At 34.3% G+C, this 18343-nt stretch overlaps 2 protein-coding genes across 2 annotated transcripts; both read left to right on the top strand.

Annotated features, from left to right (window-relative positions):
- Nucleotides 1–1161: 1161 nt before the first annotated feature.
- On the top strand, nucleotides 1162–10697 carry LOC114878716 (glutathione S-transferase-like). The gene is made up of 5 exons (XM_029192827.2): nucleotides 1162–1282; nucleotides 7537–7699; nucleotides 8117–8284; nucleotides 9300–9442; nucleotides 9677–10697. The coding sequence occupies exons 2-5, from the start codon at nucleotides 7555–7557 to the stop codon at nucleotides 9842–9844; spliced, it is 624 nt and encodes a 207-aa protein (XP_029048660.1). The 5' UTR covers nucleotides 1162–1282; nucleotides 7537–7554; the 3' UTR covers nucleotides 9845–10697.
- Nucleotides 10698–11454: 757 nt separating this feature from the next.
- LOC114878535 (glutathione S-transferase-like) lies at nucleotides 11455–18241 on the top strand. The gene is made up of 8 exons (XM_029192453.2): nucleotides 11455–11562; nucleotides 12236–12372; nucleotides 12725–12892; nucleotides 12963–13267; nucleotides 17120–17255; nucleotides 17377–17544; nucleotides 17619–17758; nucleotides 17888–18241. The coding sequence occupies exons 2-8, from the start codon at nucleotides 12240–12242 to the stop codon at nucleotides 18053–18055; spliced, it is 1218 nt and encodes a 405-aa protein (XP_029048286.1). The 5' UTR covers nucleotides 11455–11562; nucleotides 12236–12239; the 3' UTR covers nucleotides 18056–18241.
- Nucleotides 18242–18343: the final 102 nt, after the last annotated feature.

Below are 18343 nucleotides of genomic sequence, written 5' to 3'. Positions count from 1 at the left end.
TTGGTGGGAAAAGTGTCTCGTTACGATAAAGGGAGTCTAGAACGAACGGAGGCCTAGTGGCCCCGATGCTGCAAGAGTCGTCCATTGTGCGAAACCCACGAAGATGGAGGTAACGTAATGAAACTAACTGGCTTGCTCTGACCAATTAACCAACCCGTGCACGGGATAATATTTAACGTACACTAGCCGCCTTCCCCTGTTCACGTGGCCGTTTACGCCGAGGATATAGTGTTACATGGAAACGCGTTACGTGGGAAACGTCGCGCGACGATGAATTAATCGTGTAAAATCACCCTTTACGCGAACCATTTCTCTTCATTTATAAAGCAAATATTTTTCATCTAGGACATAATATTTTAACTAATATAAAATTTTCTCTGATTATTTAAATTTTCTTCGAATTCTCTATAGACAGCGCGGAGCGATCAAAGTGATAAATGTTACCCCCGAGTGATGAATGGGATTATTATAAACTTTTGTCAGGTTTATCTTCTCAAATGGGTCAAGCAAAGTTTGATCAGCTAATACGTGTGAAATTACATTACACATACTAATGGAAGGAGGATTTGCCGTTATGTACAGGATATTGCGGATAATTCAACCTCTCCGCCTGTTTGCTTACGTGTGTCTGACCATAGACAGGCACGCTCTACTGCGCTCGCTAGGAATCCGTGCAATTAACACTCCCCATTTGAATATTTCTTTGTTCAATTAAAAGTTTTGCTTCGTCGTTTTCATATTTAAGGTGCAAATATAATTTCATTGAAAATCTTTTAAAAAAATGTTAATCTCAGTCAAAATTCAGCCCCATTAAAATGTTAACAAATTTATCCACACAGAATCCTTAAGCGATTCGCCGATAATTTCAAAAATTTCCGCAAACACCCTCCGGTTCAACACCGTATCCTTGTCGGAGCTTAATCCAACACGGGAGTGACTCGATTATTTGCATAAGAAAAGATCGTCCGATAGGGAGCGAGGGTAGGTAACGAGGGGCGGTGGGACGCGGAACATCCTCAAGTCGTGAAACAATTTTCGTTTCGAACAGGGTATTCGGGAGGGTGGAACGGAAGCGGGACAGGGTGGCATAAATATTCCGAGGTTGCGCATCGTGTTCGACGATGGTTAGGGAGCGGAGGTGGAGAGCAAGTGGTGGCGAAGGAACACGAGGAGCCCGGATTCGTTTCGCGTGCGAGCTTTCCCTCAGTGCGAGCCGTGCTCTGCACGAGTGTTCGTCGAACTGTCCTCAGGGTGGTGGAACTTCCGGGTGACGACACTGGCGGTGAGTTTGAATTAACCACCCTATTACTGTTTACTCAATTCTGAACCCCTCAATTCATGGTTTTTTTTGTTTCTTTTTTTTCATTTCACACTTTGATCGTCGCGTCATCTATATTTAAATTTTCATAGAAATTCGTTATTCATATTATTCAGAATTCTTTAATTTAATAAGAGTTTCAAAATTGGAGAATTGAAATGGCATTTTATATAAATTTTTGATTGATAATTATTCTTAAATATTTTAAGAAATGTTTCGCTTTTGATATTCATCGAGGAGAAAGAGATCCGAAAATAGGTCGTCTCGTGTTGACGACATATTTTTTATTCATACAACCACTTGAAACTTGTCTATACGTACCTCGCTTGCCTTTCACGTTTTCCTTCCATCATTTTCTTTTTTTCTTCCCTCTTTCGCTTCCTTTCAATACACCTATTTCTCTCGAATTTCCTCTTCGTAAAATCGATGACACGGGCTGATAATGAAAATTTACCGCCGGTGATGGTTGATGTTCTCTCGTCAAAGGATATTCGAGTCACGTGTGCGTTCTCTGAAAAATGTCATGACTATTAGTAATACTAAATAATCCAAATTTGAAAATGTTAACTGATAACGAAAGTTTCACCATTTTTTATCCTTTTACGTTATGTATACAATTATTTATGATGATGGAATAATTTGAAGAAACTACAAAGTAATTACATAAATACTAGTTTTGGCTCTGAATAAATTATAAGTTATTATAACTTGACCGATTTTACCCGATTTCATTTACATAATATGAAAATATATTATTAGTTGCTTTGTAATTAATATCTTTGCAGTACAAAATTTCCATTCATTATTGTACTAAAAGAAATTTTATGAAACATTATAATTAAAGAGTTAACTACTGGATTACAAATAAAACAATAGACTGTGCCTATTGTTTTCAACTTCGAATACCATTCAATGGAGATACAACGCGAATAAAAATTTGATTAAAACAATAATAAAGTCTGTACGATTCAGATTCAATTTCAGGTTAACAGAATACTTGTTAAATGAATTACAGATTCTTAAGACGATCGTTGTTTCCATTATTCGACATTAACAATAGGAGACTGAAAAGATTTACGATTTTGTACCTTCGAAGACGCGGATTAAACGAACGTCGAAGAATGAGATTCGATGGATGAACTATCCAGAACTCCTCGAAGTAATCACTCTTAAAAAAAAGAAGATAGAGCTGAAAAGAGCACGGACATAGATTTATTTCCTCGGGTGTTCGTGAATATAATCATGGTCCATCGACCCCTCGAGAGAAATTTAAATTTCATTCGCTTTGAACATTTTTTATCAACTCAAAAATTACGAAAATTAGTCTAGAATCTATATTTTATAACTTTAGGAAATTACAGTGCCTACTGATCAACTTTCAAATTCTACATTTCCATATTTCCAAGTTTCGAGATTCCCAAATTTTCCTAATTTTCCAACCTTCCAATTTCTAAGTATTAAAGTTTCCAAATTTTCCAATTTTCCAATTACCAAATTTCAAAGTTTTAAAATTTCCAAATTTCCAAACCATAATTAATTATTAATATACTACGTTGAAATGGACTAAGAAATAATGAGATAAAACGATACCTACACGTGGAAGCATTAACGCGTTTCAGAATTTACAATTAGTGTCACAAGTATCGAAGGTAAATGCTGATATTGGAACACAATTCGATTTCGAACGTTGTGTACGTGTTTGTTCGCGATCAATCCGTGCGTCAGATAGTTTATTATTGAATAAACTGGCCGTCGTTTGCCTTCGATGATTGGCAAGTCGATAACGATATATGTACACGAATAGAGGATATTACACGTTGTTACAGACATTCAACAGTTTTCTAATATTATTAGGTATTTTATCTTACAATGCACGTGAATCAATGATGACCATAAGTAAGAAGAAAACAAATCTCATCTTGTTTTTCATTTATCTTGAATTTAAAAAAGCAAAAAGTTGGTAAAATCCTCAACGATCTGGCACAGCTTCAATTTACGAAGGATGCGCACGAACTACAGCTTCGAATCTTTCCCTGGATATCGAGCCAAAGTTATTAAGCTACACGTCCTAGAAACTATAAACGACCAACACTACACCTGTATTCAAGCTTTACCTTCGAAAAAAAAAATGATAAAAGAACCATAAAAGTCTCTTGTTTCCTTGATTAAAAACATTGCAGATTAATTATCCAGACCCAATTTGATAACATAAATTAAAAGCTTAAAATTTAATTAAAATAATTGCAAAGAAATTTTATAAATATTTTTTTTTTAAAATGGTTGGCAATAATATAGTTCATTTAGAGAAATAATTACAGAAACATGAAATTGTAAGATCATAATTATGTACTTCCTGCGTTCCACTTAATCACGAGAAATCATTACTGAAACGCATTCAGCAGCCACAATAGAAGTCCTTCGGATAAATTGTAATATTCATCCCTTTCTCCTTCACCCACATCCTTCTTGTAACATTGTTTCAATAATTGATACAGCGAGTCGTATAACGACAAGTAGGGAGCTTTTAGCGAATCATTCGTTTTGGATTACCTGGGTACATATGTATATCATTATTCATCAGCACATTGTAATTCCAAGTTAATTAATGATGAAGTACAATTGGAAGTGTCTTACATTCGTTTCGGTTATTTTAATATTGGTTCATTTCTAAATTAAACTTTCTACTTGCTAATTAATAATAATATTAACACTTGAACATCGTGAGGGGAGGGGAGTCATTAGTACAAATTCCATATGAAAAATATTAATTTAGCAATCTTGAAATTTGGAATTTGGAAATTAACTTTTTCCATTATTAATAATTAGATGACAGTCAACGTTTCGTTTGAAGAAATCAGATTACCTTGAAAGAAATTTTATCGGAGACTGTTGACGTCTCGATCGAGATTTTCACATTGATTGGCAATGATGTTGGAAATTGTAAAACTAAGCTCCTTAGAGGTGCAAGTCTGATCACCGCCTAGCAACAGGCCTTGGCCGTCTTTGAAGCGACAATTTCGTTATTGGAATTTCTTTCATTGCTTAACATGATATCGATATTGGAATGGTATCTAATCAAGTAATTTATGAGTTTCTGCTTATGAAAACATAGCTGTGATTACCTCATGAAAATTAAAAAAAATTTTACCCTTACCTCTACAATTTCATAAAAAATAAATTAAATTACCCTGAAATTCTATTATATCCTAAAAATTGTATAAAATAATAAGCGAACAAATCTACCCTTTCCATTATTATATTTCACCCCTATCTGTATAGAACGCTTGTTGCAGTTTAAATTCGTAGCAAAATCTGGTCCCAGTTAATCACTAGAATTCAACGATAGACGAATTTCATTAGTCGTAATCCGATCTGGTTTGACGATTTAGTTATTGTCGCGTTCCTGCCACCTTAATCTCGCGCAAACAATGCTACACGTCACGGGCGGATTTAGCGAGCTGGTTAAAGAGGGTAACGAAGAAGATTCGTCGGCACCGGGAGGATCGATCCTTTAGTCACGATTAATCGAATTGATTCACCGTGATGGAAGCGTTAGTCCGAGCTCGTGGACGTAATAATTGATCTGCAGAATCACGGCCGGCTTTTCACGGTCTCCGAGTACGAATAAATCTTCGTAAAGCTTAATAAAGATTGCTGAAAGTGGAGAAGCTGAAAAGAGGGCGCGATGTGATTTCTTCTAAAATAATTGCTACAATTTAAAGAATTGAAAATAGCGAATAAAATAAAAATCTAATACGAAAGTTTATTTTATGAAGATTCTAAAATAAACAATTTTATTCTATTATCGACAACCAAAATCTCCCTCTCTCTCTCTCTTTCCGGTATCGGTTTACGAGAAATCCATAAACCATAACGAGAGAAAGGGAAGATCTCTGATGAAGCAAGGGTTAATTTTGGCCTATCGGTAAAAAGGTGTCGGCAATGAATCTCGACGATTTCCGCGAGCATATTCTCGACTTTATCTCAACTCGTACACGCCCCCATCTTGATAGCACCCTCTCCTGCACGCACGTGAACACGCAACACCCTCGTTACCCTCGAAACGAGCGAGTCAGAGATTCGCGAACAGATTAAAATCCATCATGGTTACGAAAGCGGTTTACGATGAGCCGATAAATTACGAGGCTGCTTCGAAGATTACGTCGAATCTGAGCGTTCAACGTGAATTTTTAACGCGTTCGAAGTTCTGCTAGAAGGTAGTACTGACAAAGAATCCTTTTAACAAATTAACTGTCACGTGAATGGTGAAAGGTGGTATCTATTTTTTATTTTTATAATATTTCTTCATTTTTCTCAAGTACCTACCTAATGCCAGTATTTCTAATTAGCACTGGCGTAATTAGTAGGGTGGGCTACTTTAATTAACACTGGCCCAAGAACCACGTATAAATTAACCATTTTATAAGTAATTCTTTTTACAAGAAATTACCTATTTATTAAACAACACCACATTCGCTTTCATCAATCATTTTTTAATATTTTTCAAATACACGCTTGGATAATTCGTAACGAATCGCTACACGATTAATAAAAAAAAAAAGTTTCTATTTCAATTAAATCGGTGCGATCAATAATGTTTGTCCCAGTATAAATTAATATCAACTCCTCCCCCCGCTGCACCCGTTCTCCTTATTTCCTTGAAATTTCACGTCCGGTTTAAAGCTCTAATGAAGTTCGAGCGACGTTTCGCCACGTGGAAAGAAGAAGAAGAAAACTGACGAAGAGTTCTGACGTAACAATCGATACACCACGTTAAATTGCTTGGGAAAGGGCGATATCTGACCTCGTGGTTTCTTGTTGTTATCAGCCTCGCTGTATCAATTCAGACGAAATTGATTTTAAATTTCGCGACGCTTGTTTTTATGGGAAGTCTTGTTCGTCAAATGGAATAGTTAACCATTTTACGCCTGGCACATTTAAAATTAAAATTTCCACTTAACTTTGTTTCAAAGCTAATTTATACAATAATTAATTTTTCGTACTTTCGTACAGTGTTATTACATAGCAATTGAATTTTTTATACCACGTGTATGAAAATGAAAGAGAAAAGTTGAATTCTTGAAATTAATAACAGAGTTGAAAAAATAATTTCAATTTATTCAAATGAAAGTTTAATAATTTTCCTATCGAATAAAGAAATTTAGATCAACAGGATTTTTGGTATAAAAGAAAATTCTCTATAAGGTCTCCTTTAAGATTCCCACGTTATTACTGTTTCCTTTTCCCTTTTTATCATAAAACAGAACCATGTACTTTTGAATCGACACCTCCTTCTTTTGGTTCACCTGTTAACTGGGTCATTTTTCAACCCCCCCGAAAGAAGCTATTCCCGTTTCTCTCGTATAATAAAAAGTGACACGGTGCAAAGTGAAACATTTTTAATAAATTCATTTGTAATTATAACAAGTGATCATGATCTAAATAAAAAAAAAAGAAACGAAATACAATATCTGTTAAGAAGTTAATTTCCATTGGTATGAATCATGGAAAAATTACAAGAACAGCGCTGTTGACGAAACTTTCACGGCGAATGCAAAACAGGAGGTAATATTTTAATAACAGAGCAAGAAAAGAACGCTATTGAAATACACGTCAATGGTTATCAGAATTTACACAAAGAAATCGAGACTTCCATTGCTGTTCGCAATGTCACAAACCACCAAGAGGCTTCTAACTAATGTTTCAACAAGTGTTCCGTCGCCTTTCGTATCGTAAATAACAATTATTAATGTTTTATATAGTATATGTATATATATATACACAGAAGGTTGTCGAGCAAATCGAATGAAATTGCGATACACGAGCGAAAAAAAGAGGGTGGTTACGAGGGTGGAACGGACGGAATGAAAAATCTTTCGAGAGGCCAGAGAAAAGCTCATGGTCGCTGGGTTCACCCGTATTTTCCGCTTTCAGAACGTTCTTTCTACTTGCTTCGAGATGGAAGACAGAATGTGTCCGGACTATTGTATTGCTCGACAATTTCGTGTATCCACCGTCTTCGCGTTATACGTTTCGAAATTTTTCCACAGTGATTCGTAAAATATTTTTGGAAACAAGCTCGTCCATTCACTGTTTCTTATTTTCACGCCCTCTGATTCGAGAAAAATTATAAAAATGAATTTTTACAATTTTCCTAATACCATAAGATCATTATTTTTGCTAAAATTTTTCGAAAAATAATTTTCTTCGCTTTACAGATACTTGGATAAAAGAAAATGACCGAGGGACGACCGTCTTACAAATTAATCTACTTCAACGCCCGCGGTCGTGCCGAGCATATTCGCTACATATTTGCATACGCAGGAATCGATTATGTCGACCAGAGGATCCCGAAGGAACGGTGGCCGGAATTGAAGAAATGTAAGCGAAAAATTGTTCGTTTGAAAATTTTCAAAAAATTGATTCGTTCGATGGTTCTCAAACTATGCTTCTCTAAGTGCAGCCATAACTGATACAATTTTCAGAAGTAAAATTACCTCGGTGCTTAACGTTACGTCGGTATTTAGTGATTTGTGATATGGTCGAGGACGGTGATAATTGTCAGGTTGGCCTGGATAGCTTAATGGTTAGAGGTAGTCGACCGAATATTTTTCACCCCACAATATACAGTACAGAGAAGGAAAGGAAAGGAGAAAAAAAAGGAAAAAGTCGTTTCGTTAGTAGGACGCGTTGATTAAAACCGGCATAATTTCGCTGGGCTATTCACGACTCGTATTCGGCTTGCTCGCAATTTTCCATCGATCGAGACTGTTCGATGCTAACAGCATTTGTTCTTAGCAATGCCTTATGGAATGCTGCCTGTGCTGGAGATAGACGGGAAACCGATATCGCAGAGCAACGCTGTGGCAAGATATTTGGCCAGGAAACACAATCTAACCGGAAGAGATGAATGGGAAGCGATGCAATGCGACGTTCTCGTCGATACTCTTGGGGATCTCAAGCAATGTGAGTGATTCCACTGTTCCTTCAATTCCCTAGTGATTTCTAGTCCCTTTTCCCTACTGATCAGTGATAAATACACTTTATGGTACTACGAAAAATTGGAGAAAAAATATTTTAATCCCATTTAGAATAAAACATGCAGTCTTCTTCGAATACTAAATTTGCTTTAATTAATTGCAACGCAGATAACATTCTAATTTCTCAGAAAACAGAATTCTTATGCCTTCGTTATCGAACAGTTTGTTTAACAAATTGAAGATCCCAGCTTGTGATAAGGTTATTAATTTTCAATTACAATATGTACACGATTGTGTAACATTACATGTTTGCATAATGCGTTATTCATACCGAACAGATTAAAAGAAACGGAATCACGGGTATCGTTTCTAATTCCATATATTTTTTCGCAGGATAGAAAAATTAATTTTCTTATTTGCCAAGGTACGATGATCGTCCGTTTGCAGGAAATAGCATAAGGTATCATTTGCGATTAAAACGCTCATCAAAGTGTTCTGAGAGGATACATTGTTTTTCCTTTTTTCTGTATTTCTCCGTTTATACATCTTTGCGTTATTTCTGTTTCGCTTTAATCTGTCGATGATTCACGATTCGATGCACCTGAACAGAACTAGTAGATCGCAGATTTTTCTGAAGCGATAACGACGCGTGCTTTTGATAGCCCGTTTAACCGTGGCCATTACCATAACGAGCGTCAACAAGAAACCACGGTATAATGTAATGATACGCCTACGCGATTCCATATTTTTCCCTCCTTTTTTGTTTTTATACGAGTCGTAAAAAAAGTTGAGTTTTTCTCGCAAATATACTGTAATATTCGTTGAGCAGAAAAATGAATTTCTTTGTAATTATTCAACGTTACCGACTCGGTTTTCTAAATAACAAAAGTTATTCAGAAAAATTGCTTGGACAACAAAAGTTAGCCCTACTTCGCCAAGTTTCTTCGTTACGTTCTTTCTAAAAAGATAAATAACGATATTGTTAACTTCGTATATTCCAGTTATATCTCAATATCGTACAGAGGAGGATCTGTTCAAGAAAGAAGAGAAGAAGGCGAAACTTCTGAAGGAAACGATACCATTTTACTTGAACAAGTTCGAGAAAACTGTGGGCGAGAATGGAGGATACGCCGTTGGTTCTACCGTAAGTCATTGTCCTTCCGGATTTGATATTAAGATTTTCACTGTCCGTGTAAAAACTTTGGAAACGACAATAAAAAGAAGGCTATATCGAGTTTCTTACGGAAACTACCACGAAGAAAGTTTCCTTTACTAATTTTGGAATTTAGAAAAATTTACCAAGACCTTTGGTTAAGGAGAAAAAAATAAAAATAATTTTGAAGAAGAAAATAAAATGATATAAATTGTTACTTTTCAGACAACCTGGGCAGATTTTGTGTTCGCGGTGGCTCTAGAAAATTTCGAAAATATTTTTGGGACAACAGCTTTAGAAAATTATCCTGGTCTTCGAGCATTGAAGAAAAGGGTTCACGAGATACCTGCGATCGTTGATTGGTTAGCCAAACGGCCTAACACGGAATTTTAATGCGTTTGAGATTGCACGGGAAAAATGTGAACGACTACATATCTTAATGCTATGTGTGTGCTTGGTTGAATATTATAATTCAATGTGTTCGTTAACATTACGAGTTGTCAATGTTGTAATTTTATTGATAAATGATACGAATGTTTGTCTATAAGTAATCTACGAAATTTGGCGTAAATTCAAATGTTATTCAATTATGTGAGACACTTAAATATCATTAAACTGTATATTTCTGATATAACCTGAACACTTGAGCTTAAAAGAACAGTCAATATATATATACATATAAAATGTCTGCAGATAAAAGTGTAAAACACGTAGGACTTTCTATGTTATTAGTTAAACTTTGTTATTTATATTATAAAATAGACATTTACAAGCTCTATGTTTCATAATTTGCACTTATTTTGCAATGTTACTTCGTTTTTGCTATACTTTCATTCGAAATGCGACGCAATATTTTTGAAGGAAACTTTAGTAGAGGAATAAAAAGAAAATTAATGTTTGCTAGTATGTGTGGTAATTGTTTTCACTTACTTGTGAATAATCGGCACAAAAATGATGATTTTGAGGGTAAAACAAACTATTCAACACTTAAAACAACGGAAACTTACTTAACAATGCGACTGTAACAATTCGCGGCAAAATTGGAGCGGCCATGACACTAATCTTCGATAGAGGATCTTCGATACTTAAATCGATTTAGTGTCAACTCGATAATTTTCAAACGTGGACAAAGTTGTAATTAGATGTTACTAATTAGGCGTTAAGTAACTATGTAATATGTGTTGAATGATTGTAATTTAAAGAAATGTTGACTGATGGAACGTAATAATAATCTACAGAGAAACAATCAGTTTTACAATGATTTCCAATTTCATATTACTGCGTGCTTTGGAAACAATACTACTACTGCCATCCAGTGATGAACAAAGAAAATAACAAAATGAAAAATTGTTATGTTGCAAAAAATAAATGATTATTACACTTTATTGATGCAAGTAAAATGTTCTATGGTCAAAATTTAACTCGAATAGTGGTATGGTTGTGCATTTAAACCATTCAAAAAGAAAATTTAGAAAATTGCGTTTTGTGGACAGGGAAACGCTTTAGCCATCTACTGGTAAGGCGTTGGTACTAATAGAAGTACCTTCTATCATTTACAAATCGTTGAATATCTTGCATTTTTATAACCGATATTGCTATAGTACTTTAGTATCAAGTTGCATAACGTTGTGCAACAATGTTATGATTGAATTAGATAATATAGTATATGTAACTATTCCTGTTTATCGTTGTTTAAACGTTGGCGCCTTCCTGATTCTACTTTGTGTTGCCTTATATGACGGCGCTGATTCACATTATATACAGAAAGCAACGGGCTTTACTGTCTTATGTAACTTTATTTCATCTTTTTTATTGATCATTTTATATGAATCTGATTCTTATTAATTTTTGTTTAAAAAAAAATTGCCTTTCATTGGTTAGAATTTGCAAACGTATAAGTCATCAAACATATGACTAATGTTTCTGGATGTTTCTAATCTCATATCTGTTTGGTATATACCGACAGATCTCAACCAATAAGAGTACCGCAAGGTAGATTAAGAAGGGTAGCATACATATATAATACCGCACCAGTTCTTTGAACTACAATTTGCCGGCCGGTATTCAGCAGTTAATTTTGCATTTAACGTCGTCTAACAAAAAAATTAACTGTAAGTATTGATTTTTTATTTTTATTGTTTGATGGTTCATATTTCTTGTTCATTAAACGTTGCCTGGTTTTATTTCCTTGCTAATTAATATCTCGGCTACCTACATCTTCTTAGAAATACATTTGTTACCGACTATTTTGTTCTTTATAAAATAATATTTCAAATTGTGTGAGTCGTTTGTCTATCGTTTTTTAAAGTAACTTTTATCTATTTTAAAATACATGCAAAACATTACGATCTCGTATAGGTAATTGAAAGCGTTCCACATGGATGATAGAGATTGTGTTAATGTATTGAACTTCCACAAATATCAGTTCGGTATCATTGACCTATAACCGGTTATTAAACATAATAAAAACGTATTCGAAAATCGGCGGTAAATTGAATCCCTAAAATTGAACTTTCCCTGGCTAGAATATTTATTCATTTGTCTAAGAATAGTTCGAAAATGCCATTCGATGGACGTCGAATGGCGTGAGAAGAATTCGCACGATAAAATCTCCACGTTGCAAAGTTAACACAAAGAAATTTCTCGAAAGCAACGAATACTTTTCTTGATTTTATGAAACTTTTAGCGAAAAGGCTGCTAAATTTGTTAACATATTAATAAAGTTTAATATTTTGTAATAATTTTTTTCTGTTTATTTAACTGATTCTATGTTTTCGGTTACAGCAAGATGCCTCATTACAAGCTAACTTATTTCCCAGTTAAAGCTTTGGGAGAGCCAATCCGTTTTCTTTTCAGCTATGGCGGAGTTGAATTTGAGGACTACCGCTTTGACAGAGAAGACTGGCCAAAACTAAAGCCTGGTAAACTTGAATTTCAAACTAATTTAATTTATTTGTAAATAATGTTGGATAATGTTGTTAGACTTGGTAAAAATGTAGTTTATATCATAGGATGTTTATATAGTTTACAATGAAGATTATTGTTTAAATTTCCATGAGATATCTTAAAGACAATAGATATTGTCAAGAGTACAATGCCCCTTGTTCATTGATAAATCATCAATAAAGTGAAATTCTAACTTGTAATAATCATACAGGAAACAATAAATCTATGTAACATTGTATAAACAAGTAGAGAAGACTTGATAGATTGATAGATAGCAAATTAGTATAATGATTTAAAGAAAGACTCTGTCTCTCTTGATATTTTTAGAGACGCCATTTGGCCAAGTTCCTGTATTGGAAGTTGATGGAAAAAAAGTCTGCCAATCTGTAGCTATATGCCGCTACTTGGCTAAACAGTTTGGTGTGGCTGGTAAGAATGATTGGGAAGCCCTTGAAATTGATTCTACTGTTGACACCATTCATGATCTCCGTCTAAGTAAGTATCAATTATACACTGTTCTAATATGATTTCTATGGATATCTGAACAATAATTTTCATTTTTCAGAAATTGGTGCTTACCATTATGAGACCAATGAGCAAATCAAGGCTGAGAAAAAGAAAGTTGCCCTAGAGTTGCTGCCATTCTACTTGGAACGTTTAGACGCTCAGGTGAAGAAAAACGGTGGCCACTTTGTGGGCGGTGCTTTTACCTGGGCTGACCTTACTTTCGTCGCTTTGCTCGACTACCTGAACTTCATGATGGGATCCAACATCATCGAGAAATACGAGAATTTGACACAATTGAAGAACAAGGTTCTCGCTATACCCCAAATTAAGAGCTGGGTCGCGAAACGTCCCGAATCCGATGCTTAAATCTTCGACTTCCTATAACTGTCCTTTTTTTTTGTACGTCAAATTTACAGTCAAAAGAAGATTGTGAATTTTTGTATACACACAAGCGAGGCTTGTGCAGAATTGTTTTGAATCCCCTGCAATGTTTATTAGCTACATCTGTGCCAGTTAATTAAGGCTTATCCTAGATTAGGACGTTAATACACAGTTCAACAGTACAATAAGAGTATTTATGTACCCTAAAGAGATATTTGTATACCATAAACAGTTGAAATTATATTGTACTTTTATGTCACAATAAACAGTTCATTTTATTAACCGTTTCGACCTTCTTTAGCATCCGGAGTCTACTAAATAAATCTGAATTGGATTTTTATGTATCAAAAAATAGACTTATTAATAAAAGAACTGTCCTTCAATCGAATGAGAATCGAAGCGAGTGTTCGTGCAAAAACACCTTATCGCAAATGATAAGGTGTACCTTTATCTCTGAGGTCGAGTACCTCATTTTTACTGCAGAAAAATATAAAATCGGTCATAGCAAACAAGATACGATTGCCCGTGGAAAATAATCTAAAGAGCTCGTTCTTGGATATGGGTAATACTGTCATGAAATAAAATATAGATCACTTGAATTTAATTGCACTTTGCAGAATAGAGAAGTGCGACAAGTACTTAGTGTTAATTAAAATTATAATGTCTGACTTATTGTGTATTTTGTATCAATCTCTAAGCCGGAAAATCGATCGCCTTTCGGTTCATGTAAAATTAATTACCTTGTCTCACCTTCGGATGTCTTACAGATCCATAAATGGAGATAACTATGCGTGACTGGCATCTATAACAAATTGTAATCGATAAGAAACAAAGTAGAAAATGTTGTAATCAATAATCAATACTTAATACTCGGGTATAACGTAGGCTTCTAGATATGGTTTTAATCTCGAAAGAGTTTATGGAGAATCTTCATTCCAATTTTTTGTTTGTTTGTTTTTTTAATATTTTTAGTATTTTTTCAAACTATTGTTCGCGTTTTTCTTTTCTGTTCATTTTTGAACAACTTGTATATCAGTATCAATTTTAGCAGGACATCGATTTATGGACATACACAATGTTACGCAATTGATATTAAGTAATAACTGTACCGATACCTGGTTCATGTGTTGCTATTTATTGGACGCTGACTCACTTTTCGATACACAATGACAACGTTAATTCAAGTCATTATATAACTGAAGACGAAAATGATATCTAAACGATTACAACTTAGCACTTTGGATAATCAGCTTGATGAAATATATTTTTTACTGAAATAAATTTTTAAATCATCCATGACATTTGATAAAGCAAACTGAAACATATTATTCAATATTTGATTATCATATCTGGTATTTTACATGATCTTATTAAATAATTAATTTCTCAATTTGCTATCTTTCAATAATTAATGTAATTTCAATAATATGTTCAGAATATGTTTTCTTTTCATTACTGGATAAACATTGAATTTATTTAGCTCTTAACGAGCTAAAAAAAACTGTTAACATTGTAAAAGCGTGTTTAGTTTTATTTTCAAAGCTGAATCATGTAACCAGAGTAAATACGCCCGCCATGAGTTTTATTTCTTCAAGGCTTCGATGACTTGCAGAATCATGAGGTTCTCTGAACTCACTTTTTCTGCTCTATAACAGATTTTCCTTAAAAAGAAACTCGAAGGATACTTAAAAAATTCTCGATAATTTTCCACAGAATCAATCACAAAAAAAGGGGAGTTTAATTCTTAAAATTGAAAAGTTCTTATCACTTATAATTCTCAATAATTAATTCATAAAATTTCAAATCCCTCATTGAAAAAATTCTACTTCCAATTTTTTCAGTAATTATAACTTTAAAGAAAATCTCTATTTCAACTTTTCTTTTAGTAATTAATAACTTTAAACTTTTAACGAATTTTTTTTCCATAGAAAAAATGGGGGGTGAATTTTCAATAACTCATTAACGAAAATATCTATTTCAGCACACTGTTCTTATAAGGATAAGTATCTGATTGATTGCATGAATTTTGTCAGCAAAAATTGTTGATTTATCATCCAAAGTGTTTTGGTTGCACCACCACACCGTTTCCTGCATGGTGGGGACTGTAGATACGGTGAATGACGCAAAGAGAATAAGTAGGATCTAGGGATCGTTTATAGAGTCAGTAGCTCTCCAGAGATCGTCAGTTCTAGTTATTCTTCCAGAATTGTTCTCAGTTAAATCTTCGTGTAAGTGTCAACTTATTCAACAATTTTGTACAAACACTTCACGTGCTGAGTGAAAAATTAAGTTCTAATACTTAGTTACAGAAACTTGGTAACCACACTACATTTATTACACTTTGCATTTACTTTTCCTATGTCATTTTAAGTTTAATTAAAAAATACTTCTTCTTTCGCTATATTAATGACCCATTCTAACATTAACCCTTTTTCGGCGAAGCATTCCCAATTTTAACATTTTACCACGATAATTAATCCGAATAATCGCAAATAGTAGTATTCTCTATAGTTCTTCGAAGTTTCCAAGATTCCAGTACCAGAAATTTAGACGGTAAACATAAATATGTTCTTCTGGTTGCGAGAGAAGGTCGTTGCTATTAGTCATTGAAACAGGAAGTTAGTAACTCGGATTAATTGCGAACCGCGGGAATTAGTATTTGCAAAAAATTGCGAAGTTATATGGTACTATACTGTACATTATTTATCACCTTGACCGCTTCAGTAGAAATATCAATACACAGTCCGACACGAAATATTGATTTTCAAAGCTATTAAAAATAATGTTTCAACTTGCTGTTTCAAATTATTATTACCAATCCTATTTCCATTTCCTCGTCTTCTTTTATTGCTGAAAAAATATAATTCAACCTCAATCTATTTCAAATTAGACAAGTAAATTTATTTCTACAATCGCATACATTTATCGTCATCTATTTTTCTATCTTCTGCTAGCCTTCTACATAGTTAGAGAGTAATTTTGTTTGAACGATAATGGTAGAAGGTCAGTTGCGCAACCAACGACAGCGCACATTCGAGAACATTCTAAAAGAATCATCACCGGCGATTCGTAGATCATTGTTACACTAAAGCAGGCAATGCAACTAGCGTGACATTGACGCTGATTTAGCGGTATCTAAGATCGCCTACCACTATCGGTCACACCAATGGGTATCGACCGTGGTGTTAACCGGTGACCAACATTTCTCTCTGTCAATTAATTTCCTTCCCATTCATCTATTTTATCTATTTTTCAAACTTTTTGACACCTATTGTCGTTCCATTACTCGGATGAAAAATGATGGTTTCACTTTATTCTTGTCCTGGTATCGCGAACTTGCAGGTTTTTAATCGAACGAAGGATAAGAGGAGAACGATTAAACTCCTCTGTGCTAATAGAAGTTAGAAATTCAAGATACACGATAATGTACGCTGTTTATTTTTTACCTTGGATTCCTTGACAACCTGCAATCAACTGTTACCGTGTTTAGTAATCAACAACTGTGTTTCCTGTTCTTCGATTAAAATTAAAATAATTCTTTTCGAATTCATAAAAACTTGGCGAATTTTAAATACAGTAGATATACCATTATCAGATCAAATATTACCTTCCTTTTTTTTACACTTCAATTATCTATATATAATTAAAAAAGAAAAAAGGAAACCTCGGTTACCGGGAAGATAAAATAACCGTGGTTATTATACCAACAAATAATGTAACAGCAATTGTAAATAGTGACTTTGCAAATTTCATATTTTTCACCTACCATTGTGCCATTGGACATTTCAGATATTGACTTTTATTATTAAATAATATTCTAATTTCTAATTACAGAAAATGTCCAACTACAAGTTAACATACTTCAATCTCACCGGGCTCGGTGAACCAATCAGGTTCATCTTGCACCAAAGTGGCATCAAATTCGAAGACAAGAGATTTACCTTCGAAGAATGGCCCGAACTTAAATCTCGTGAGTATGCTAAGCAATTCTAAACGCTCGAGGTGACTTAGCCTGCTCGAGAAAAAAAATTTAAGAATCTTATCTACCCGCAATAATGTTAAAATTCGGAATACTTATCATCAATTTTCAGAGATGCCATTGGGTCAGGTGCCCGTTTTGGAAATCGACGGCAAACTTTACCATCAATCGAAAGCCATCTGTCGTTTCCTTGCAAGGAAGAACAACCTAAGCGGTTCCAACGAACAGGAATCATACGAAATCGACGCTACCGTTGACACAATCGATGACTTGAGAGTTGGTGAGTATTTCAAATAAATTAATTAACGATTTAAAATTAGAGTAATCCTGTGGATAATATTTCTTCTTTCTCAGCATTTTCACAATATTACTGGGAGAAGGACCCCGCTGCCAAGGGTAGGTTGAAGGAGGTACTTGAAACCAAACGACCCACCATTCTTCAGAAACTCGAAGCACAGGTGAAGAAAAACGGAGGATACTTCGTTGGTGGAAAGGTAATTTGTTATTGCATAATTTTCGTTGACTTTGTAATTTCTGTAATGCAGATGATGCTTCGACCAAGATTAGAAAAATTTAATATTCTTTTTCATTTTTATAAAACTATTTGTTACCTATTTTCATAGCTTTCCTGGGCTGATCTTTTGTACTCCGCCTCATCAGAGATGTTGTCCGCCATCTACGAGTCCGACGTGAATAAGGATTACCCAGAGCTGAAGAAGTTGGTGGACAAAGTAAGAGCGTTGCCGAAGATCAAGGCTTATCTGGACCACCGCCCAAAAGGCCTGTTCTAGACGTGACGAGGATAAGATCTCTGCTGTCTTATCATTTCAAATGATTTGTTTTGTATTTCTTATTTCATGTTCGATACGAACGGTCAATAATCATTCTTATTTTAGAGAATTGTAATTAATTTTAAAAGTATTTCTAATTTGCACACTTTGTTATGTACGTTTGATAAATAAATATTTTATCGAATACATTTTGTATTTTGTATTTGAGAAGGGAAAACATGTTGGGGGATTGTGATTGATTGATTGGTTCTTTGATAGGAAAGGGGATGTAACTGTGCGGTTGAATTA

Source organism: Osmia bicornis, chromosome 3 (genome assembly GCF_907164935.1).
Source record: "Osmia bicornis bicornis chromosome 3, iOsmBic2.1, whole genome shotgun sequence".
Lineage (NCBI taxonomy): Eukaryota > Metazoa > Arthropoda > Insecta > Hymenoptera > Megachilidae > Osmia > Osmia bicornis.
This window is presented reverse-complemented; position numbering and strand designations above follow the sequence as displayed.

What these genes read in the sequence shown, in the direction of transcription:
- LOC114878535 (XM_029192453.2), top strand. Translation starts at nt 12,240, where the DNA reads ATGCCTCATTACAAGCTAACTTATTTCCCAGTTAAAGCTTTGGGAGAG. An exon ending in CATTCATGATCTCCGTCTAA is followed by an intron (nt 12,893 to 12,962) that starts GTAAGTATCAAT and finishes TTCATTTTTCAG; the next exon opens with AAATTGGTGCTTACCATTAT. An exon ending in AATCGATGACTTGAGAGTTG is followed by an intron (nt 17,545 to 17,618) that starts GTGAGTATTTCA and finishes CTTCTTTCTCAG; the next exon opens with CATTTTCACAATATTACTGG.
- LOC114878716 (XM_029192827.2), top strand. Translation starts at nt 7,555, where the DNA reads ATGACCGAGGGACGACCGTCTTACAAATTAATCTACTTCAACGCCCGC. An exon ending in GTGGCCGGAATTGAAGAAAT is followed by an intron (nt 7,700 to 8,116) that starts GTAAGCGAAAAA and finishes ATTTGTTCTTAG; the next exon opens with CAATGCCTTATGGAATGCTG. An exon ending in TCTTGGGGATCTCAAGCAAT is followed by an intron (nt 8,285 to 9,299) that starts GTGAGTGATTCC and finishes CGTATATTCCAG; the next exon opens with TTATATCTCAATATCGTACA.